Genomic DNA, 23,950 nt, shown 5'->3' with positions numbered 1-23,950 from the left:
GACACTAGTCGCTGAGCTCCAATTTCACTGAAATTTTAAATTGTCTTTTCTCTTTTTGGCAGTACTGAGGTTTAAACTCAGGGCCTCCTACTTGCTAGGCAGGTGCTGCCACGTTTCTAATTTTCTTAAGAGAATTATATCCACTCACTGAAGTCTCTGTTTTTCTGATTAGAATAATTTTTCTAAAAATTCTATGTTCTAGCCAGATGCTGATGGTGCTTGTCTAGAATCCTAGCTACTTGGGAGGCTGAGATTAGGAGGATTGCAGTTCAAGGCATAATAGTTCGAGAGATCCTATCTCCAAAATAACCAGAGCAAAATGGGCTGGAGGAGTGGTTCAAGTGGTTAAGCACCTGCATTGCATTTGTTCAGAGTTCGAAGCTATACTTTCTGCAATCACCCCGCCACTAAGTTCATCCTTCACTTTTGGAGTCAATAAAAGCCCAAGAGGTGAACATCTCCAAGTGCCTTACTACAAGCCACTGTTCTTCACAGAATCTGTGATAAAAAGGTTCTTCCCTGAGATATCGCATGAGCCTAAACTGAATAATGAGGATTACTATGAAAACCTAACTTCCAAATTACTTTTTTCTAGAAAGGTCCCCTTCCTTGTGATTCATGAAGGACGTTCTCACAAGAACAAATGCGTAAATCAAACATATCTCCATGGTCTCTGTGAGGCAGTATCCTATGGGTCACCATCACCACCCTTTTAGGGTTACTGGGGCTAAACACATCATGGTTCAGACTGACCATCCTAGCCTTTACTCATGCTTGCACAACCCCCTTCAGGTCAAAAGGAAAATGGAATGAAGGCTGACAGCAGAAAGACTAATAGCAAGCTGGGCATAGTGGCAGGCTTCTATAATCCCAGCACTTGGGAGGCGGCTACCATTGAGACCCTGTCTCAAACATACCAAACAAATAGATGAATGAATGAATAAATAAATAAGACTTACAGATAAGACACTCCTACATCTTACACCAGCTTATAGTACTCTTATTCTAATCCTACCACCAAGTAAATCAGGGGGGTGGGGTACAGATTTATTCATGATCTCAGCAGTGCCGTGAAGATAAATTATAGCCCACATTTCACACCCCAAAGCCATCCATTTTGCGACTGTGTATCTATGTTTTGCCTTCTTTAAAGCTCGTCATTGTAAATTCAAATAACCACCTTTCAAGCATGCATTCTTGGAGAAGCCCCTGGCGTGTTGAGCTGTCCCACCTGAGAGACTCCACGTTGGGCTTCCCTTGCACAGGTGCTTAATTAGGATCTCAAGCACCTTAAAGTTCCTCTGCAGAATGAGATTTGCTAAACTCTGAAGATTGGACAAGCAGCCAGGTTACAGGGACATCCCTGGAACCCTAGCATCAGGAGGCTGAAACAGGAGTATTCAAACCCAGCATGGGGCACATGGCAAGACCTGCTCCCCCCCCCCAAAAAAAGGAAAAAGAGATTGGACAAGCAGGCTGGGAGTGTAGCTCAGTGGTAGGGGACATGCTTAGCATGAACAGGCCCTGAATTCAAGCCCCAACACCAAAAAAAAAAAAAAAAGATTGGAAAAGCACTAAAAATGAATTCTATCTACCGTCTAACTTTTTTAGCATAAAACAATGCAGGTGTCAAAAAAAACTGCAGTTTTTTCAGCAAAGGGTTCATTAAATAGGGCATTATTTGGCTTAAATAAGCCTTCTCCCTCTGACTGGCTAACTGAATGTCAGGTTCATCACTGGAAAAGCAATTGCTAGGTGTTACCAGGGGTTGTAGACAGGAGGCTACCAACCTCTCCAAAATGACTTCTTTTTAGTACCTGACGAGATCCTGAGAGCACAGGTACGAGCAGACATTTGACACGTTAGAAATCGCTCTGCAATAATTCCCTGTCCTTGCTTGGTCTAACTTAACAGTTAAGGTGAGTAAGGTGGAGATATCGTGTACACATGTACGAAAATGGAAAATGAGACCTGTTGAGACTGTTCTAAGAATGGGAGGAGGGGGATAAAGGAGAATGATGGAGGAGTGAATTTAACTAAGATATATTGTAAGCACTTTTGTAAATGTCACAATGTACCCTCAATACAATAATAGGATAATAAAAAAGACTTTTTCCAGGTTTGTTCATAAATGAACTCATCATGTCTTTGGTGTTTTAACTCAGCTGCATGAAAAGCACACATAGCTTGTTGTAGTGTCACCTTCTTGTCAACTCATGGAAACTTCCCCTGGCAGTTTTGGGATCATCCTTGAACTCAGGGGGTTCCCAAGCTGTACGGTCTTTGCTGCTTAATGAAATACATGTTCATAGCTAAGTCAGCTTACATCCTATAATATTGTCACTTTCTCCTACAAATCTCTCTGTCCATTGCTGTAGGTCCGTGAACAGTGTGATGCTTCTTGTGTCCCCAAAGGGCAAATGCCAAACTGGAGTCTGTTTAAGAATCATCCATCCTCATGCTGGAGAGTCCATACTTGACCTTGATTGTTGGTGGGTCAACTCTCCAGACGCAAACAGGAAATGGCTGGGTTGACTTTGACATAACAAATCTCAAGTCACCCTTAGAATATGATTTCTCCCCTCCCAGATGGCAGGACTGATTTCCCTCACAGCTACTCAGCTGGAGAGAAGAGGCTTAATGTCTGCAAACAGTAGATATGCCTCCAGGTCATCTATAACATCGGGGTGCTCTGGGAGGAGTGAGGTTGTCTAACCTCAGAGGGGGCCTTGAAGGCCAAGGAATTGAGGCTACTTACTTCTTTGGGTGATCTAGACACCAAGAGAAATGCCCTACCCAGTCCTTTACTCCAAGCAGGGGGCCCTTACAAAAGCACTAACCCATCAAGGTAACTCTAAACCCCATGACCTTGCAAGGGTTCAAAGCAGCCATTACTACACAGTGCCAAAATTAGATGCAAATATCAAAGAAAGAATACAGAGTTGTAAATGATGTTTTATATCTGGCCATCTGCTGGCTCTCCTGGATGTAAATGAAGAAACTCCCAGAGTTCCTGGGGCAGCTTCTGAGCCTTTCCAGTGGGGAGAGCTGTTGCTGAGGATGTCACATTACTCCTAGCAAAAGCCAACCATTAAAGGTTGACATGGGCAGAAACCAAAACCTCCAGGCTCACTGAACTCTTCCAAGCGGGTTTCACACAATTACCCACTGTGATGGGTTTCCTGTTTTGTTTCCCTAAACGTTAGGGATCAAACCCAGGGCTTCACCAATGATGATGGGCAAGCACTCTATCACTGAGTTACGTCTTCAGACCCCTATTATGGGGTGTGACTGTGTTCTGGTTGCTGTGTGTTTTTTTCAGGATGCATGGAAACTTTGACCTATGAAGGAGATAAGGTTCTGGCAGTACACTAAAGAGTATGTTCTATATGACTCTATTTATATGAAGTAGACAGCAAGCAAACCCCATCTATGGCCAGATGTGGTGACACACACTGGGAATGCCAGCTACTGGAGAGGTGAAAGATCATGGTTCGAGGCTAGCCCAGCAAAGTTATGGAGACCCTATCTCAAAAATAAACTAAAATGCAAAAGGACTAGGAGTGTGACTCAAACAGTTCCCATGGATATCAAAATCCAAGAATGCCCAAATCCCCCATATAAAATAGTGTAAACTGATCTTCACACAATGTCGTGTTTACTTTAAATCACCTCTAGGCTACTTACAATATCTAATACAATGAAAATGTTATGCAAATAATTGTACTGTATTGCTTAGGGGATAATGACAAGAAAAATCTGCATAAGTTCAGTATAGATGCAATTTTTTTTTCCAAATCTTTTTGCTCTGCAGTTGACTGAATCCAAGGATACAGAGCCTGAAGTTACCCAAGGCCAACTCCGTCAAAGAAAACTTGCAAGTAAGGACAAGGATATTTTATATTTAGCCACCTGCTGGCTCTCTTGCCCTCCCAAACCACTCCTCCACCTTCAGTTGGGTGGATCAGCCAGGCTCCAGCCAGGCCTTAAGGCCTTAGCATCAAGTGTAATGTAGCCTGGAGTACCACTTGCTATCTTCTCCTCCATGAGTTATTTATATATTTACAGATCTTTGCAGTTTCATAGGTCAGCAGGACTCTCCTATCCTCTCCGCCTAGTCAGAGTATACATTTGTCTTTCATTGCTACTTCAGACTTTTTCCTTTGCTCCCTTTGTTCATCAAGACACATCCTTCAGGCATACACACAAATACAGATCTTCATTAGACTACAAGAGAGATCAAGGCTGCTTTTTGCTCACAGTTGTGTTCCCTGTACCTAGCTTATGCCTGCTCTTAATGGCTAGGCATTCAAAAAAAAAAAAAAAAAAAACGTTTGTTAGGTTGGCCGCTGGTGGCTCACTCCTATAATCCTAGCTACTGTGGAGGCAGAGATCAGCAGGATCCAGGGTCAAAGCCAGTCCAGGCAGATATTTCAAGAGGCCAAAACAGTCAATACAAAAGACTGCTGCCAGTTACTCAAAAGGTGGAGCATCTGCCTAGCAAGCGCAAGGCCCTAAGTTCAAACCCCAGTACCTCCAAAAAAGTTTGTTAAATTGGGGGTGGGTAGACCCAGAGACAAAAGCTAGAGGGTCCCTGGCCAGGAGTTCAAGGCTAGCCTAGCCAACACAGCCAGAACTGGTCTCAAAAAAAAAAAGAAAGAAAAAAAAGTTTCTGAAGTAAACAGCTAAAGGCAAATTTGAATAAGATATACTAAGATAGGACTTTTCACCAGAAAAGCATCTTTTTAAAGGGTTGGCAATAATTAATTCAGAGTTAGGCCAGTACCTGGAGAAGCTGGGAACTTGCTATTGCTGGCGGAGGTATAAATCAGTTTGGTTTGAAGTACCTGTTAAAAGGTTCAGTGTCATCCTTGTTGATCCAGCAATTTCATACCTGGCCATTTCTTCTATAAATTCCAGTAGCACAAATATGCATCTGTACAACATTGCTCCCAGAAGTTGCTGCAAGCATTGCAAAAGTGGCAAGGATCTAAATACCTTTCCAGAGAAGGCTGATAAAAATAGAACATACCTATGAAATATAGCAACAGCCAGCATAAGGCAGATAGTTAATCCTAATACACTAAGAGGAAATGATGAATAGCAGATATCAAGTAAGAAAAATTGCAGAAAAAGCATAACGTATTATTTATTGCATTTTTTTTTTAAATCTTACATGGGGCTGGAAGGGCACTGCCTAGCAAGCTGACAGCCACTTGGTCGGCTTGGGTTCAGAACACATGGCAGCGGAGGTGGGGAAGGAATGGTAGTAAGGAATAAATCAAACGGTTAGTAGGAATTACATCCGGGGAGTGGGGATGGAGCCTAAGGACTTAAACGATTTAAACAAACAAATGTTATACTTTTAAAATGATGTAATATACAGTAAACTCTCAGTTCTTTACAGAGGAATCTAACTTAAGGTTCATGTTGCTTCAGTAAAATAAAGCTACAACACTTGAATGCACTAAAAAATGGCCTTGTGATGACCTAACACTCATGGATCACTCCCGTGTTCCTCATACCAGTCTTTAAATACTACTGGGAGGAAGAAGCCATGGTAAATGAAAGTAGGTCTGAAGTCCTGGGTGGGTGCCCCCGGAAAAGAACCCGCTGCTTTTCCAACTAAATGATCCTTCTCCAGAGGTGGTGGTGCTGGTGTTGGGGACAAGATTTGACAGGTACTCCTGCCTTCTTCCATTTAATACTCAAGATCTCAAGGAAAGAAGAAAAGCCTACGATTTTTCATCTCGGTTGGAAAAATAACGTGCTGCTCCTCATCTTCGATTCTCCTTGAAACTATAAGTGTGGATGTGCGACAGCGTCCCCAGCGCGTAGTGAGGGGACCTAGCTTGGCCCGCGGTGAGCTGTGGGGCGCGCACCGCCCGCACCCGCTGGGCCTGAACCTTCCTTCCTTTTTTCCGCACCACTGCGCCCCAGGCGAAGGTCCCCCAGAGTAAGGTGGGGGTCCCGCCTGCGGGGCCGAGGGTCAGGACGAGGACCGAGGGGGTCACGCACGGCCGCCCTCCTCCACTCCCTGCCAGCTTTAGGAACTCTGGAGGCGGCGCAGAGCCGTGTGGTCGCTTCCTTTGCCTTTATCCACGTTCAGCAACCAAGCCACCCGCTGGCGGGGTGGAGGGTTTGCGCCTCTCCCCTCCGCCATCCCAGTCCGCCCCTATGCGAGTGACGGGTTTAGCGAGGAGCAAGTGGCGGTGGCTGGGGTGGCGAGGAACCCGGTCAAGGTCACCTGATTTCACAGCGCTTTTCCCCACCCTAGGTGCTTTCATCTGTAAATGAGAATAGAATTAAGCGCTCCTTTCTCTGCCTCGATGGCCCGCAAGCGGAATAAAAAAGCGGTCGTTGAGCGCTGGGGATGGGTCTGGACCTTGGTTTACAGAGCTCCGCGAGTCCAAGGTCGAAAGCCTTCCTCAGAAGTGTCAGTTGAGGTGGTGAGGGGACGCTGGGCTGGCCCGTGGTGATTGAAAGCCCAGGGAGTAAAAGTCCCTCCTCCCAGAGGGCAAAACAGCCCCCCATCCCCAAGCCTTGGGCGCGGAGCCCAACGAACGCAGGTGCCCTACCCGGCACCCGCGAGGCGCAGCTTCCCAGACTTTCGGGTGGCGCCCAACTCCTCCCAGGTGTCAGGGATAAGTGCCCACCTGGTTCCGGGAAGATTTGACAACTCCATTGAGCTGGGTCAGCTCTCGGGTACGAGAAGGCAAGAGGAAAGGGCGCACCCCGAACCCCCTTTTCAGGGTGAGTGTGTGCGCAGCGGGGTAAACACTTGCCCAGCTCAGGGCTCCCCGACGCCGCAAGCCTGGAGCAACAAGAGTGCCCATCTCAGGAAGCGGGTGGCGAGGACCCTTCACTTGGAATCCCGGGAGCGGTTGGAGAACCGATGAGTTAAGTGGGCAACCTCTGGGGACCTAGGGACCAGTCGAGCGACGACCAATGGTCGCAGTGGGCGGGGAGAAGACAGACTGGGGCCTGCTTGGGCCTCATCCCTTCCCTACCCTCTTCCTAAGGAGCCCCGCGGCCCCGCCCGCCCACCCTCCCTCTTAAACCTGGCTGGGCCCTCGGGGTTTGCCCGAAGCCTACGGGCCGCGATCCCGCGCCGCCTTCAAGGTCCTGAAGAGCTGGGTGCCGTGAGGTAGGTGCCTGGCGGGGCGCGTCTTCCAGGAAGGCCGGAGGGGTGCGCTGCACTCGCTAGCGCTGGTTGACTTGAGGGTTCATTTTGCTGTTTCGGGGATTGTTTCCCCTTAAGTGGCTTTTAACCCCGAGTTGCAGGTTTGGGGGCTGAAGGAGGCAAAGAGCAGGGCGCCTTCGGAGGCTTGGAAGGGGACGGGCATCTGCATGCGTCGTGGCTGACCTCTTCTCCTGACCCCGTGTTCTTTAATTTCTGAGCCACGACCCTGGTTGGTTTTCTTATTAGACTCATTGATCTTGCGCTCAAGACCCGCTGGTCCTGAAGGGGCTTCATTCTTCAGCCTTGGCGAACTTGCTGCGTGTCCATTAAAACGACATCCTTTCCTGGCCTGGACCACAGCGGGGCGGGAGGAACAGTGGCCTGCGAGACTTTTCCTTCGAACCTGGCTGGGGACTGTCATCGCTGTCTCCCACCCCTCAGGCGACCTAGGCATCCCCACGTTGGGATGACTGTAATTTCCGAGAGATTGGCATGTGGCGGGCCTAGTCCTGCGTGGGAAACGGGGCTCTGGAGGCAGAACTCCCGGGAGCCCAAGGCGCGCCGCTCCGCTGGCTTCCGCGGGGACCACCGGCCCTGGTAGGGTCAGACCGCGGCGCGGGCAGCCGGGCGCGCCCCCCGACCTCCATCTGCGGGTCCGATCCGCTCCAGCCCTCCGCTCTTCCCTCCCTGCCGGGAGCCCCAGGAGCGCCAGGAGCGTCCGTCTGCTCCGAAGCCCTCGCACGATCTCATCACCCTTGGCTCCTGGTCCCAGCCGGGTGTGCGAGGGTCAGAGACGCCGGCTGACTCTGAAAGAGAGTTTTTTTTTGGACAGAGAAGGAGGAAAGAAGGGGAATTGAAAGAGGTTTTGCAGGAGCCGGGTTGGGGGCCGTGTGTAGAGAGCCGGCGTGGAGAGCCAGCAGAGCTTGGCCGAGGCGGTTTGGAGACTGAAGGTGAAGGCGACCCTAACTGGGATCTTGGAATAGGAAGGGATGGCGGCTGATTTTCGTTGACGGCTTTTTGTTTTGCTTCTGTTGTGGGATGGGGTTGGCTGATCGAATTGGGACGTTGGTCCAGTTCGGTGGACTTGGGGGCTGGCCGGGTGGGAGAAGCCGGGCGGGCCGGGGCGCCGCGCACTGAGCCGCGCTTGCTTCCCTCTGTCCGCAGAGCGTAGCCGCGATGGCTCTACTGCCGCCAGGTGAGACCGAGCCCCAGGACAAGGCGTACCACCCGCTCGAAGGGCTCCAGAGCAGCTCCCAGCACCCGGCTGCCTACTACGCGCCCTTCCCGGCCTATGACCACTACAGGGACGCGGTGACCGTGCCCCCGGCCGAGCAAGATTTCCAGCCTTTCCCGCAGCTGGAAGCCGGCATGTCTGCGTCCCAGGCGATGACCCCTTTCCCCTTCCCGATGGCACCTCCCTTACTGAGCCCGGGTCTGGCTCTACAGCCCGAGTCGCTCTATAATTTGCCCTGGTACAGCAAGCTGTCACCGTGGTACCCAACTCCTCACCTCCCCAGGGAGGTGCAACACTTTCCAAATGGACAGGAGTATACTGGAGGCGCAGACTGCCAAGATGTGGTCCCCGTTGGTGGCCTCAGCAATGGTGGCCAGTGCTGGAGACCTGAAACTTTAACTGCTCCTACCCCTGTGGTGACTTCCCTGTTACCTGAGGGGCTGAAGACCTCCCAGCTAACATCAGCCCCCAAAGCCCGGAACCAAGAAGAGGAGCTGCCTCTTCGTCGTTTCCACTTCACCCAGGAGGAACTGCACTTCGTTCTCTATGGGGTCACTCCCAGCCCGGAGCACCCAGCCGGCCTGAAGCATGCCATTTCAGGCATTCTGGTCCCCACCATCAGTTCTGGTAAATTAAGTCCCCACCATCTGGGAGGTGAGTTGGAAGGGGTCAGTGTGGGAGTCAGGGTGTTGAAGAGAGGCCCTTCAAAGTGGATGTAAGAAGTACAGATGGAGGTGAGAGGGTGCCTCATCAGACCACTGGTCAATGTTCACTTCTGAGCCCTGCTTGCTTTTACTGCAGGATTCCTGCGGTTGGTTTTAGTGAGAGCTGAGGATTAGGGAAGAAATGGTTCATTTGGTGGCCTTGGGGCTGTGCAAGGTATCTGCAAAAGGACTTGATGCAATTCACACTTAGTCCACCTTGTGTTAAAGGAGCAAGGAAAATGATAAAGGATAGATAAGCATCAAACTCCGAGTGATGGCTACCTTCAGGGAAATGAGGAGAAAAGTGTGTCATGAAAGCATTTTGTGATATATTGGTAATGAAAGAAATGTTAACCCTGACCTTTTCTAGGCTCCATTCATCTTCCTCAAACTCTGGATAAAGACTCCCTTCAACTTCCAGAAGGTGAGCAGCACTCCTGGTTTTGGTTTATTTCCTGGCATGGATGCCAGGTTGCTTTTCTTATTCTCTTTTCCTGCCTTGCCTTGGGGTTGCCCTAGGTCTCTGCATCATGCAGACAATGTTTGGCGAGGACCCACATTTTGGTGTGTTCTGCAGTAACTTTATTGCCAAAGGAAGCAGGTTTGGGCCCTTTCAAGGTAAAGTGGTCAACGCCAGTGAAGTCAAGACCCACAGAGACAACTCTCAGATGTGGGAGGTAAATATGCTTTGGGCCGGTGTGCTGAAGGTGGGATGGTGAGGGAGCTTGGGGGAGAGAGCTGGGGGGGGGGGAGGGAGCTTGGTCTTTGCCCTCTGGGAGAGTCCTGATCTGGAGTCTGGAGTCCTGTTCACTCCATCAGGATAGCAACTCTGCGTGCATTTATATTGTGGTGCCTGAAGTAATTTTAATCAGTGAAGATTGCCCATGGAGTATACACTTAAATAATTAATAACTGCAATATTTCTAGACAAAACCAAGCACTTTAAATATTATAGAATGCTCGGGACTAGAGACATGGCTCAAGCGGAAGAGGGCCGGCCTAGCAAGCACGAAGCCCTGAGTTCAAACCAGTACTGAAAAAAAAAAGAAATCCTTTATATATGTGATATATTTAGTGAGAGAGAGAGGAGAATGCACAAAGTGCCCTTAAGGGAATAAGAAGGAATTTTAGATTTTGATGTTATTTGCCTATAAAATTAGGTAAGAATTTAAAAAGGATACTTTCTAAGCTACTGCCATGGTGCAGGGCATGCTGGTGAGATTAACAAACTGCAGTTTGTTAATTTACAGAAGGAAATCATTTGCCAGCATATACCAGATACCCTAAAAGGTTCAAAATACCTTGCTCCTGAATTTCTGCTCCTAGGAATATAGTTTAGGAATCTGAAGTTCAGGTGATGTGGAAGAGGTGAATCACAGAATTGTTTGTAAAAACATTAGATACAGGGGGATTGCTGTGGCAGCAGTGGAGAATTAAATGACGGCTCTATCAATATGCTTGAAAACTAAGTAGAAATTAATCTGAGGTATTTTGGTGGTGGGATTATCCCTTACCTCTGCTTACGAAATTAACATATGCTAACTACAGAAATTTGGAAATCAAGAAAGTGATAAAAGTCTTTAAAAAGTGTCATATCACCTATAGAGATGTACTTAAGCTAACAGATTTACTTAGGTTTAGGTAGGTTTATATACTACTTGTGATGATATAGAAATCTGATAGAAATACATTCAGGACCTGGAGGCATGGCTCAAGTGGTAGAATACCTGCCTAGCAAGTATAAAGCCCTGAGTTCAAGCTCCAGTACCACGAAAACAGAAAAGAACTATATTCAGTAGATTCAAATATGAGATTTGGGTAATAAACTTTTAACAAATTTATTTTATAGTTTAGGCAAAAAATTTAAAAACATGGCTGGCAGAGTGGCTCAAGCTACCTCATCTTACCACCAAAAAAAACTGCAAATGGAACCTTCCTGTCCAGCCTGGTATGGTGGTACACACCTGCAGGCCCAGCGCTTGAGAGGCTGGGATATAAGAATCAAAAGTTGAAGGCCAAGGGACTGGAGGAGTGGCTCAAGTGGTAGAGTGCCTGCCTAGCAAGCATGAGGCCCTGAGTTCAAGCCCAGGTACTGCGAAAAAACAAAAAAAAAGTTCAAGGACACCCTGGGCTACAGAGTGAGACCCTGTCTCAAAACAAAAACAAAAACAAAAAACAGCTAGAGGCACAGCTCAAATGGTAAGAGTACCTTTCTAGCAAGCACAAGCCTTGAGTTCAAACCCCAGTTCCACAAAAAAAGAAAAGAAAACAACAAAAACCTTTCATGTCTCATTTCATCTAGATCTTTGAAGATGGACACCTGAGGTACTTTATAGATGGAAAAGGTACAGGGAACTGGATGTCCTATGTCAACTGTGCCCGCTTCCCCAAGGAGCAGAACCTGGTTGCCGTGCAGTGTCAAGGGCAGATATTTTATGAGAGCTGCAAGGACATCCACCAGAACCAAGAGCTCCTTGTGTGGTATGGAAACTGCTATGAGAAGTTTCTGGACATTCCCATGAGCCTTCAGGCCACTGAGCAGGGCAAGCAGCAGACTGGGCCCCCCGATGGTGAGTACCCATCTTTGCCCTGCTCAGTGAGCACCTCCTAGTAGAAGAACTGGGCTCTTTCTTCAACCTCCCCCGTGGTAATATCGGAATAAACTGGGGGTGTGTCTAACCAGGGGGCATTCCCCCCTGAAGGAAGTGTATTCATCATTCCTAAGATGCTGAAGCTGAAGGGTACCTTTCCCTCCACGCTTCACCCCTCCTTGAGGATAAAAATGAAATAAAAGGTGCCACTGTGCCTTAGGTGAGCCAGTTTCTGATTCCTCTCTGCTCAGGCCTAGTTTCTCAAAAGGTGGTTGCAGTGTCTTAGTGGGGTGGAAAAATCAGTTTAGGAATTGAAAGAAGAAAAAAGAATAAGAACAAATTAGAAATATTGATAAGAATCACTTAGTGGGTACATTGTGTGCAGGCCGGGTGTCAAGTACATTTTTTGTCCAGTGCTGGGGGTCAAATCCTGCATGCTACGCAAGTGCTTTACCACTGAACTGTACCCCTAACCCCAAAGTGCATTTTTTAAGTCATATGTACATACAATGTTTGGGTCATTTCTCCCCCCTTCCCCTCACCCCCCTTCCCCTCACCCCCTCGATACCCAGCAGAAACTATTTTGCCCTTATTTCTAATTTTGTTGTAGAGAGAGTATAAGCAATAATAGGAAGGAACAGGGGTTTTTGCTGGTTGAGATAAGGATAGCTATACAGGGAGTTGACTCACATTGATTTCCTGTGCGTGTGTGTTACCTTCTAGATTAATTCTTTTTTATCTCACCTTTTCTCTAGTTCCTGCTCCCCTTCTCCTACTAGCCTCTGTCGCTTTAAACTATCTGCATTAGTTTCTCTGTGTTGAGGGCCGCAAATGCTATCTAGTCAAAAATGTGTTTCTTATCGTGGGTCCCAGGGCGGTTTGAGAAACATTGAGCTAGGCTCCTGCTCTCGCTATATAGCCCAGATTGGCCTTGAACTACCAAGGTCCCCCTGCCTCAGTCTTCTGAGTGCTGGGATAATAGGCATGCACCACCATACCTGGCCTTGTGTTAAACTGAAGTGTGGGTATGAATACCTGGGCATCTTGTAGAGTTGCCAGTTCTTATTCTAGGTGGGACCTGAGACTGCATTTCTATGCATTTCTGTGCAGGGGCTGCTGCTGGTCCCTGGATCACTGCATTTGCTGCATTTTTTTTTGTAGTGCTGGGACTGGAACCCAGGACCTCCCCAGCATATTGTGCATGTATTACACCACTGAGCTACACCCCCAGGCCTGGAATTTGCATCTTAAATAAACTCTGATTTATTTATTTATTGTGGGGGGTGGTACTTGGGTTTGAACTGAGGGCTTCGCACTTACCAAGCAGGGTCTCTACATTTGAGCCAAGCTTTGAGTCCCTCCAACTGATTTTTTTTATTTCCTTTATTCATATGTGCATACAATGATTGGGTCATTACTCCCCCCTTCCCCCTCCCTTTCCCCCCACCCCCTCCCTTTCGCCCCCACCCCCTGGCTCCTCCAATTTTGGGCACTAATGATTGACTAGTTAGCATAAACGATCATAATATGTGTAATAAGATAGAAGATATTATTATGGTATAATAAACGCTCAGGTAGCAGATCAAAGAGCATGGGGTCGCATTCATCACACACTCATGATTCTCTACATAACCTGTCTCCCATTCCGCTGACAACCTTCAGAGCAGGAAATGACCCTAAACGTTAAATGCCCCCTGCCTCTGGATCCCAGTGTGTATGAAATAAAGGGAGACATGGCAATTAGGGAAAGCTACTTTAGAGTGAGGCAGACCTGAGGGATGTGGAGTGAAGGAGGAAAGAGGAGTCCAGGCCCAGGGAGTAGTGAGGCCAAAGACAAGGGGAAGCCCACCATAGATTAGGGGCTAAGCAGCCTCTCCCCAGGGTCTGAATAAGGGGGGCTGCAGGAGGAGATACCCTCCTCCTCCCCAGTGTGTGTGGCATGGCAGTGGGGATGTGGTAAAGTGGGAGGGCCAGCGAGATGGTGGGATGTTCTATGTTCTGTGGAGCTCAAAGTTATCTCATACTTAGCATGAAACCAAGAAAGCCTTTTTTTGGTCACTTCCAGAAATGAACCAACTGCTTTTGAAATAAAAGTGAAAAACAGATTTGAGAAAAATACATGGTCAATAACTTGTAAAATGTAATCGTTGTTATCCTTTTGAGAAATTATTTAGCAATCTGCATTAAATTATTAAAATGTCAGAATCTTTAATGTCTCAGTATTTCTCTGCTGGAAATTTATCCTGAAGAGATAGTCTAGCCACGTGGTGCACACTTGTAATCCCAGCATTTGGGAGGCTGAGGCAGAAGAATTTTGAGTTGGAAGTCAACAAGGAACACATAATGAGTTTGAAGCCAGCCTGGTTTTTATAGCATGACCCTAAGTGCAAACAAACTAAATGCTCCATAATAGAATAATTATTAAGTAATCAATGACATTGCTAACATAGAATAGTAGTACACAGGTATCTGAGATCAGTGAGAGCAAGTGACAGAGTGAGTGAGGGCTTATGATGAAAAACTCAGCATTCAGTGACCTGTGCTCCAGTGTGAACCAAATGGCGTTGGTGCTTCCAGCATTGTTAGATGGCATCTGTTTTGAACAATGTGTGGAAGAGAACTTGTCAACAAATTAATTTGTTGAGAAAACTTGCAGGTGACTTCATTTGTTTTCAGTTAATGTGGATGGTGCTGTGTTTTGTTTTGTTGCCATGTGGGGATGGAACTGAACCCAGGACCTTGAGCATGCCAGGCAAGTGCTCTACCACTGAGCTCAGTATGACTGTTTTTGGGTATGATCAGGTTGGGCTTGGAAGTACCTGCCTGTAATACCAATAATCAGAAGACTGAGGCAGTAGGGAAGAGTTCAAAGCCAACCTGAAATCCTGTCTTAAAACAAAACAAAGACCACAATGCCTCTGTTCTCTCAACAGAAATGTCTTCTCAAATGCATTTGAGTGAGGCCTTGTGGGCACTTTCCACTGTGGTCTTGGGCAGGGAGGGAAAGACCAACTCCATGTGAGAGGGCTATGTGAGTAGTAAGTGTGCCTGTGTCTTGGGGGTGGAGGTGTGGTAGGTGAGACAATTCTGTCTGGTAGAACACTTAACATGAACCCTATCATCTTGAAGACAACTTAATTGTTGTCAAACTATCTAAACTATTTAGGTGGAGGGTATCATTTTCTGTGTTGGCAAACGCCTTGACTAAAAAAGACTTGATTGTGATAGGAAGAGAAGAAAAAATGAAAGAAACAGATACAATTAGGAAAAGATATTGGAGTGGCACTGAGCAAGCAAAGCATGAGAATCTGAGTTGGAGGCCAGCTGGGCAACATAGCAAGACCCTGTCTCAAAAAACCAAAGTAGTAATAACAAGGTTAAGACATATTTCCAGAAACCTGAGCAGAAATGCAGACAGCTGCAGCACAGTTGGTAAAGACAATTCTCTTTTCTGCCTAAACTGGTTCTGACACAAAGTCACTGTGGAGCCCTTATTCTAAATTTTGGTGTGCTTTAGTGCTTTGATTTGTAAAGTCAGACTTGTCTTGGAGAACTGCAAACTAAGAGTGAACAGCGCTGGGAATCCTGGGAAGCCCACAAAGCCCAGTGTGGGTGTTCTGGTGATGGCTTTGAACTTGTAGCTCCACATGTAACGTACAGAATTTGAATCGTAATTTAAACAAACTGATTGTAAAGTAATTAAGCAAATGCATGCGTGCATATAGGCATATATATTTCAATTAAGGGGACAAGTTCGTTGTTTAGGTATGACAATAGCATCGTGATACTTTTTAAAAAGTCAACTTAGCTTCCAAAGACTGCAGTTTGAGGCATTTATGAACCAAATGGTGAATTAGAATTAAAATAATCCACTATATTGAGAAGTGTATAGATGAAAACAGACTTGGCTGCGAATTGCTCACTGTCCAGTTAGTGTTGGGCACATGAGGGTTTGCGACACTACCGCTTTGACTTTGGTATATGATAAAAGGTCTAGAAGACCCTCTTGGAGGGAAGGTGCTAACAACGCCCTGCACTTACACCCCTGTGCTTCACAGAGTCTGCAGAAGGTTACAGGTGCGAAAGATGTGGAAAGGTGTTTACTTACAGATACTACAGAGATAAGCATCTCAAGTACACCCCGTGCGTGGACAAGGGGGACAGGAAATTTCCATGCTCTCTCTGCAAACGATCCTTTGAGAAGCGGGACCGACTTCGGATCCACATCCTTCACGTTCACGAGAAGCACCGACCTTACCTGGTGAGCTCTAGGAGGAGGCTGATTGCCACACACCTATCTGCCTTCACACCCCCTCCTCAAACCCCTGAGCACACTGGAGGGCCTCCTGGGTGCCAGCCAGGACTGTGGAAGAGGAGGTGCCCATGTGTTAGGGTGGATGCATAGGGCAGACGGAGGACCGGGAGGAAAGAGTGGCCTCTGCTACCTGAATATGTGAGCTACGAAAAGTGCCACAGAAGACATGGTCTGGGTCTTAGGTGACCTGTTCCATGGCCATGTTGGCATTTGATAAGTTACCAGAGGCAGGGAAGCATAGAATGGAAGACCTCCATGACATGCCAAGGACTCTAAAAGGAAGAAAAGTGATGGTGACTTTCAGGAGCCATTTTCTGCCATTCTAGATTCCTGCTTGCTCTGCCAGGCTTGGTACACAAAGGACAAAATATCCTTTGGCCTTAATTAGAAAGGATGAGACTTGGCACAGACAAATAACTTGCTAGATTCCTGGTCCTGTCTGCGCTATTCCAGGAAGGGACAACACTGAGTCCTATTATAAAACTGTCCTTAGCCAGTTGCTGGTGGTTCATGCCTGACCCTTAGGTTGGGAGGATCGTGGTTCCAGGCTAGCTCGGGCAAATAGTTCAAGAGATCCCATCTCCAAAATAACCAGAGCAAGATGGATTGGAGGTGTGACTCAAGCAGTGGAGTGCCTGCTTTGTAAGTGTGGAGCTCTGAGTTCAAACTCCAGTCCCACCAAAAAAACAACAAAAGTCCTTCTCTCTCCTCTCCTTCCTAAGCCTCTGGAGAAATCCTTTCAAACCACTATGTTATTTACTTGTGTAATGTTTGAGTACTTATGTATTGCGTATATTATTTCCTGCCTAGCTAACTGGCAGAGCAGAAAGCTAAGTATGCAGTGTTTTGATAAGGGAAGCTAGAGTATTCAGCAACACGGGATGGGTTGTATAAATTATGGCTTATTAAGCAAAACAAGTTACAGAATGTAGAGAATGATGCCATTTAAGGTATTTTATATTCTATGGATGATGATTTATAGAAAAATGGAAAAACAGTTGGAACAATACACATTACTGCTAACTAATTCTGCAATTGGAAGCAAAACCAAGGGCAATTTTTATGTTGTTTGATCATTTCAGTATTAATTTTTTTTATTTTTGTGGTGCTGGAGATGCAACCCAGGGTCTCACACATGCTAGGCAAGTTCTACCATTGACTCCAGACCAAGTTTTTTTCTGGGTCTTGACCTCAATGCCTCATGCTTGCTAGGCAGATGCTCTTAGCACCTGAGCCAGTCCATCAGGCCTTTTTTAACATAGGCCTCAATCTGTTACTCAGGCTGAGCTTGAACTCCTGCCTGAGCTTTCCAAGAAGCTGGGAATGCAGGGGTGCACCACCACAGCCGGTTCAACTTTTATTTTTTAACAGGAAAAATAATGTGCCTGGGTAAATGCAATTTGGAGAGGAGAAAAGCCACCTGAAGCTGGGCATGGTAGTGGGCATCTGTAATCCCAGCATTCAAGAGGCTGGAGGCAAGAGTGTCATGAGTTGGAGGCCATCTGGGGATTCTTAACCAGAGCCTGTCTCCCTGTCTCAAAAAAAAAAAACAAAAATAAGTACTAAAGGTGTGGCTCCAACCTCAAGGTCCTGAGTTTAACCCCGCAGTACTGAGAGAGAGAAAGAGAGGGGTGGGTTTATAGTACTACATTCTTTTCTAAACTATGTATGGCTTTTCAAAGTCCTATTTTATCAATTCTACAATGTAGAAGTTTTTTTACATTTTAATATTTCTGAAATTTGGGTGGGTTCTACAACTGGTAAGATGTCACGGTTTTAATTTCTTTTTTTTTACACTGTTGGTTTTTTTGTTGTTTTTGTTTTGTTTTTTCAGTACTAGTATTTGAACTCAGGGCTTGCTAGTCAGGTCCTCTAACACTTGAGCTACACCTCCAGCCTAATTTCTTTTTCAATTAGTGTATAAAATGAAGATAGATCTTACCTTTAATGGGATAAGGCAGCATTTAGGGTATTTGCTGAGGATAGATCAAAAGTTGTAAGAAAATAGAAGCTACAGAATTAGTGTTAGTTTCTAGGTTTTTTTTTTCAATGTCAGTCACTGAACCCCGGGCTTCACACATGCTGGGCAGGTGCTCTGCCACTGATCTAAACCCCCAGCCCTTGCTTGTGTTTTAGCTGGAGTGAAGGAAAAGTGTGTACTAGGATGTTGGGTGGGTTTTGGGTTGGGGTGCGGAGGGAAGAAGTGCTGTCTCTGAAGATGGGGGAAGTCAGGGAGTGGCAGGAACTCTGAGGAGAAGCCCTTCCACAGGAGTCACTGGTAGGGTAAAATGGAGCCTCGGGATCACACTCATTCCCGAAGGTTCTTCTTTGGTTCCCTTCTCACTGCAAATGTTCCCTGGTGGTCTCATCCTTGCATCACTTGCCATTTGGTTTCAGATCTCTAACCAAGAATTCTGTCCTGAGCTCCAGAGGCAGCTCTATTGGAGCAACTCACAAAATGCCTTACCATCTCCTGTGCACGCCCCACCTGTCACGTTCAGAGAGTTGAGAGTTTTTGGTTGTTGTTGTTAAAATTAACCCTTAATTTAACCAGAACAGAAGAAAAACTCAAGAGGAATGGGCACACAGAACTGCAGTTAAACAATTGTGTGTGATGTATGTGTACACATTAAGCATGTACTATTGAGCTACACCAATACCCAGACCCCCAGATAAATGATTTTTAATGAGAAAAATCAGTTTCTGAAAGGAAAAACATCATTGACTGACTAATATCAGAAGACGCTGGCTATACAGCTATCAGTTAAGAATTCTGTCTTACCAGCGTCCTTCCAACCTAAATGCACTTCCTCTTCATATGAAACCCGTTCAATGAACAAAGACTGGGCCGGGGTGCAGCTTAGTGGTAGGGCACTTGCCTAGCATGCAAGAAGCCCTGGGTTCAGTCCCCAGCACTCTAAAAAAAAAATTTAATGGGATTTATTGTTTCTGAAAAGTGGTATTAATTTTAGGAAGAACAAAAGTGTTAGAGGAAATCCCTACAGTTCACAATAGTTCTAAGAACCAAGAGTTCATACACAAATTCAGAATTTTTCCAAATTTTCTTCCTCTCCAACCTTCCGAAGTGCTTGACCACAGAAAAATACAAGCATTCCCTCCCCTCTGGCTGGTGGGACATTGAAACAGACTTGTGAGGGGGGAAAGGAGATCTCAACTGTAATTTTCTCTTTTGCCTCAGTGCTCTACCTGTGGGAAGTGTTTCTCCCAGTCTTCCAGCCTGAACAAGCACATGCGCGTCCACTCTGGAGACAGACCGTACCAGTGTGTGTACTGTACAAAGGTAGGTGTGTCTCCTCTGGAGGGGGTCTGTGGGTGACCATGGAAGCATAAAGCCTGGCATGTAAGGCATTTTTGGTAAACGTTAGTTGATTACCAGCCAAAGGCCCCATTTCCATCTCTAAATATGCTCGGGTTTGTGGAAGATAGGCAAATAGGACCTATTTCCAGGCTGGCATTTGGGGCTCATATGGTGAAATGCACCTCAAACTTACAGGGAGGGCTCTGATGATCACAAATACCATTACATACAATTTCAGAGCATGGCCTTGGCCTTTGAGGCTTTGCTAAGCTTGAGCAAGTCCATTACCTTTTCTCTTGTTTAGTTTCCTCATTGATAAAATGGGGGAAAATAGTCTTGAGAGTTGCTGGATTCCATGAGTCAACATAGGTACACTTGTGTAATAGGGCCTGGCATATTGTCACCACTACTAAAAGGCCAGTTACTCGGATTACTACTTTAATGTGGGAAGACTTAGACTGGGAGACTTCTGCTGACCAAGCTTGTAGAGGGACATTGTAGGGGTGGCCTCTAATCTGTCGCACAGAATATAGAGTAAAAAATAAGCAGTGTTGCTGGAATAGAGACAATGGTTCAAACATGCTTTAGGAAGATGATACCAGGGCTGGTGGAGTGGCTCAAGTGGTAGAGCACCTGCTTAGTAAGCATGAGGTCCTGAGTTCAAACCCCAGGTACCACCAAAAAGGAAAAAGAAAAAAAAAAAAAAAAAAGAAAGATGATAGCAAAATAGCTCATATTTTGGTGATATGTATCTCTGTTGGCCATTGTGAAGCCATTACTATTTGAATTCATAAAAATGAAATGTTAAATAGTTTTCCTACGTTGCACTAGCCCCATTTTAAGTGCCCAGTGGCCACAATGGCTAGCAGCCATCAAGTTGACAGCACAGGCACGGAGCTTGCCCACCATTGCAGGAAATCTTATTTGAGAGCACTGGTGTAGACTTGGTTTCTGTCACTGTGTCATTTGCATTTCTTACAAATAAGCCATAAAAAGAGAATAGGCTGTCTTAGGGAGGCTTCTAACCTCCAAAGAAGGATAAGAAGATTCAGTCTGTTAGGCTTAGGGAAATAAATAGTTCTAGAGTGATCACCTTATAGGAAGACAGGTCTGAGACATAAGTAACCATGGGAACCCAGCACTGAGCAAAGGAAGACAGGGGTAGATTTGGTGATGAAGCAGCCTGTCCTAAGGTGTGAATGCTCTCCCATAGGATTTCCAGGCAAGGACAAAATACTGTACAGACCATCCTGTATCTGGGGCCCCAGGGGTTCTAGTTCTGATCTTCACCTTGTCTCCTAGCTCACCTGGGGGCGATGGGCGCTCTGAGGGGAACTACTCTCAGACATAAGCTGGCGGTTTGGCATTCTGGTTGACACACTGACCACATGGGGATGGTCTTCCTTAGGAAGCAGTGACCTGACCCCCATGTGCCAATCTGAAAAGTCTTACTGCTGTAGGGCAGTATCTTCAGACACCCCACCATCAGCGCCTTCTATCCCACCCCCAAATCCAAGCTCACAAGTTTACCCTTGGTTTTTTTAATTATTATTCATATGTGCATACAAGGCTTGGGTCATTTCTTCCCCCTGCCACCACCCCCTCCCACCACCCACTCTGCCCCCTCCCTCTCCCCCACCCCCTCAATACCCAGCAGAAACTATTTTGCCCTTATTTCTAATTTTGTTGTAGAGAGAGTATAAGCAATAATAGGAAGGAACAAGGGGTTTTGCTGGCTGAGATAAGGATAGCTATACAGGGAGTTGACTCACATTAATTTCCTGTGCATGTGTGTTGTTACCTTCTAGGTTAATTCTTTTTGATCTAACCTTTTCTCTAATTCCTGGTCCCCTTTTCCTATTGGCCTCAGTTGCTTTTAAGGTATCTGCTTTAGTTTCTCTGCATTAAGGGCAACAAATGCTAGCTAATTTTTTAGGTGTCTCACCTATCCTCACCCCTCCCGGTTTTTTGTCTTTTTTAAAGTGGAACTGGGGTTTGAACTCAGGACTTCGTACTTGCAAAGCAGGTACTCTACCACTTGAGCCATGCTTCCAGTCCATTTTGGAGATGGGACCTCACAAACTATTTGCCTAGGCTGGCCTGGAACTGTGAATCTCCTGATCTTAGCTCCTCAAGTAGCTAGGATTACAGGCAAGAGCCACTGGTGCCGGGCTCACCCTTAATGTTGTCACTGTCCTTCAACCCAAAAACCAAAGTCATTTTTTTGATCTATTTTTGAGATAGGGTTTTGCTATGTATTCCCAGGCTCAGCTCAAAGTCAAGATCTTGCTGCCTTAGTCTCCCAGGTGCCTCCTTGCCAGATCTCCAAAGTCATTTTCTTAACTTTTAATGTGCTACGTCAAAATGACAAAGGTCAGAGAATCACGTTGACATAATGAGGGGAAGGTTATGAATAAGAGAAAGAACAGAAGTGGGCCAGAATAGGAATGTAACGTCAATGAAGTTCTTGAGAATCTAAAATGTTAATAGCTGCTCTGGAAAATAGCGTTGCAGTTTCTTTAGACCTGGTTCAGGCATGGTACTATAGTCACAGCTACTTAGGAGGTTTAGGCAGGAAGATCTTGAATCTGAGACCAGATTGCCAATGTAGCAAGACTCTCTTAAAAAAAAAAGGAAACACTAAGCATGCATATCATAGGATCCAACAGTTGCTTTCCTGAGCACTTCTCTTTCTCCCAGAGAAACGAAGGCTTATGTTTTCACACACAAAGCCTATGTAATGTTTATAGCGGCTTACTCATGAAAGTCCCCCACTGCAGAGAACCCAGCTATCCTTCCCTAGGAGAGTGGTGAGACAGACTAGGGCACCTCTCCTTATTCCTGAGCACCACTTGGGAATGAAAGGGAATGAACTCTTGAGAACATTATGGCCTCCATGAATTTCTCGAGGATTGCGCTCAGTGAGAAAAGCGAATCCTAGAAGATTATATATTGTATCTGCTGTTTGTGTAATGTTTTGAAATGATACAGAAATGGGGAGCAGACCAGTGGTTGTCACAGCCCATGAATGTGGGAATGGAAGGGGGATCCTTGCCATGAAAATGTTTTGCCTGTTCATTTGTGGTGTTTTGTTTGTTTGTTTGTTTCTTTTGAGGCAGAGTCTTACTGTGTAGCCGAAGCTGGCCTCAAACTCATGACCTTCCTGTCTCAGCCTCCCAAGTGCTGAGATTACAGGTATGAACCACCACACCCAACATGTTTTGTGTCTTGACCATCAATGTCAATATCCTGATTGTGCTGTTATGCTATAATAATGCAGGATGTAACCAATAAGGAAAAGAGTGATGGATATACGGAATCTCTGTTATGCTTTTCAACTGGCTGTATATCTACAGTTACCTCAAAAATTTAAATAAAAAGAAGCTGGGCATGTTAGTGCATGCTGTAATCCCAGACTCAGGATGCTGAGGTAGGAGGATGCCGAGTTTGAGGCCAGTTGGAGGAACTGAGAGGAACAGAACAAACAATATAAAGAAGAAAACCAATAAGGTTCTGATTTATGCAAAGATATTGGCCAGTGTTTGTCTCTCGGTCTGTAATGCAGTCTGTCTTGAAGTATGTTCAGAATTACTTATTTAATTCTGGCCCCTGGGTCTCATGTCAGATTTTTTGGGTCATACTCTAGGGGTAGGGTCACAGTTTCTTTTTTTTTTTTTTAATGACAGGGATTAAACCCAGGGCTTCCTACAAGTGTTCTGCCACTGAGCTATGCCCCCAGCCCAACAGCCTCCATTTTTAACTAGACTTCCAGTGACCTTAACCACTGAAGAGCCACTATTAACATCCAGTGCTACTCAGAATCAGGAGAATAACAAGCCCATCCAATCCTTTTTGATTAAGGCTGCTGCTGTTAGGAATGCTTCATAGCCTTGAATTCAAGCTTCATCAATTAGAAAACCTTGGGGTGACATAAGTACCAGCAAGAATGAAATTCAGCTCTTGTTAGTGAGTTGTCCAGCCCATGGAAGTTGGCTTTTTCTTCTTCTTCCTGTTCTCTGCAGAAGTTCACGGCCTCCAGCATACTCCGCACACACATCAGGCAGCACTCGGGAGAGAAGCCCTTCAAGTGCAAGCACTGTGGCAAACCTTTCGCTTCCCACGCGGCCCATGACAGCCACGTCCGGCGTTCACACAAAGAGGACGAGGGTGGCCCCTGCAGCATCTGTGGGAAAACCTTCCCTGATCAAGAAGCCTTCTACTCCCACGTGAAGTTTCATGAAGGCTACTCACCCTGAGCATGGAGCAATGTGATGACTTAGACACCCTCTCTAGTTCTTATTATGGACGAGCTATGGGAACAAATGAGCGTGATACTGAGGGAGAAACATAAAAGTGGAACTGGCCTGTGTGCTGAGTTGGCCTTTGCAGAAATGCTTTTCACGGAGGTTAGCAAGGATGGGATGAAAGTGCAAGGGTTTTAGTGCTCAATGTACCCAAGAGTCACCATGGAAGTCTCTAAGGTTAGGGACTAGAGATTTTGATGAAAGAAAAGGAGGCCAGGCCATTTCTTTACTATTTCCCTTGCCCCCACCCCACTTCACTGTACTATGTCTGTGTCTATCATTTGTTAAATTTCTTCATAC

General features: G+C 46.0%; 1 protein-coding gene and 1 non-coding gene across 2 annotated transcripts; both read left to right on the top strand.

Annotated features, from left to right (window-relative positions):
- Positions 1–8,359: 8,359 nt before the first annotated feature.
- Positions 8,360–23,602, top strand: Prdm14 (PR/SET domain 14). Its single transcript, XM_074066991.1, has 7 exons — positions 8,360–9,044; positions 9,492–9,545; positions 9,641–9,798; positions 11,424–11,691; positions 15,771–15,973; positions 19,227–19,328; positions 23,369–23,602. The coding sequence occupies exons 1-7, from the start codon at positions 8,360–8,362 to the stop codon at positions 23,600–23,602; spliced, it is 1,704 nt and encodes a 567-aa protein (XP_073923092.1).
- Trnat-agu (transfer RNA threonine (anticodon AGU)) lies at positions 19,953–20,026 on the top strand. Its single transcript has one exon. It is a non-coding gene; the product is annotated as a tRNA-Thr (tRNA).
- Positions 23,603–23,950: the final 348 nt, after the last annotated feature.

This window comes from Castor canadensis, chromosome 3, assembly GCF_047511655.1.
Source record: "Castor canadensis chromosome 3, mCasCan1.hap1v2, whole genome shotgun sequence".
Lineage (NCBI taxonomy): Eukaryota > Metazoa > Chordata > Mammalia > Rodentia > Castoridae > Castor > Castor canadensis.
This window is presented reverse-complemented; position numbering and strand designations above follow the sequence as displayed.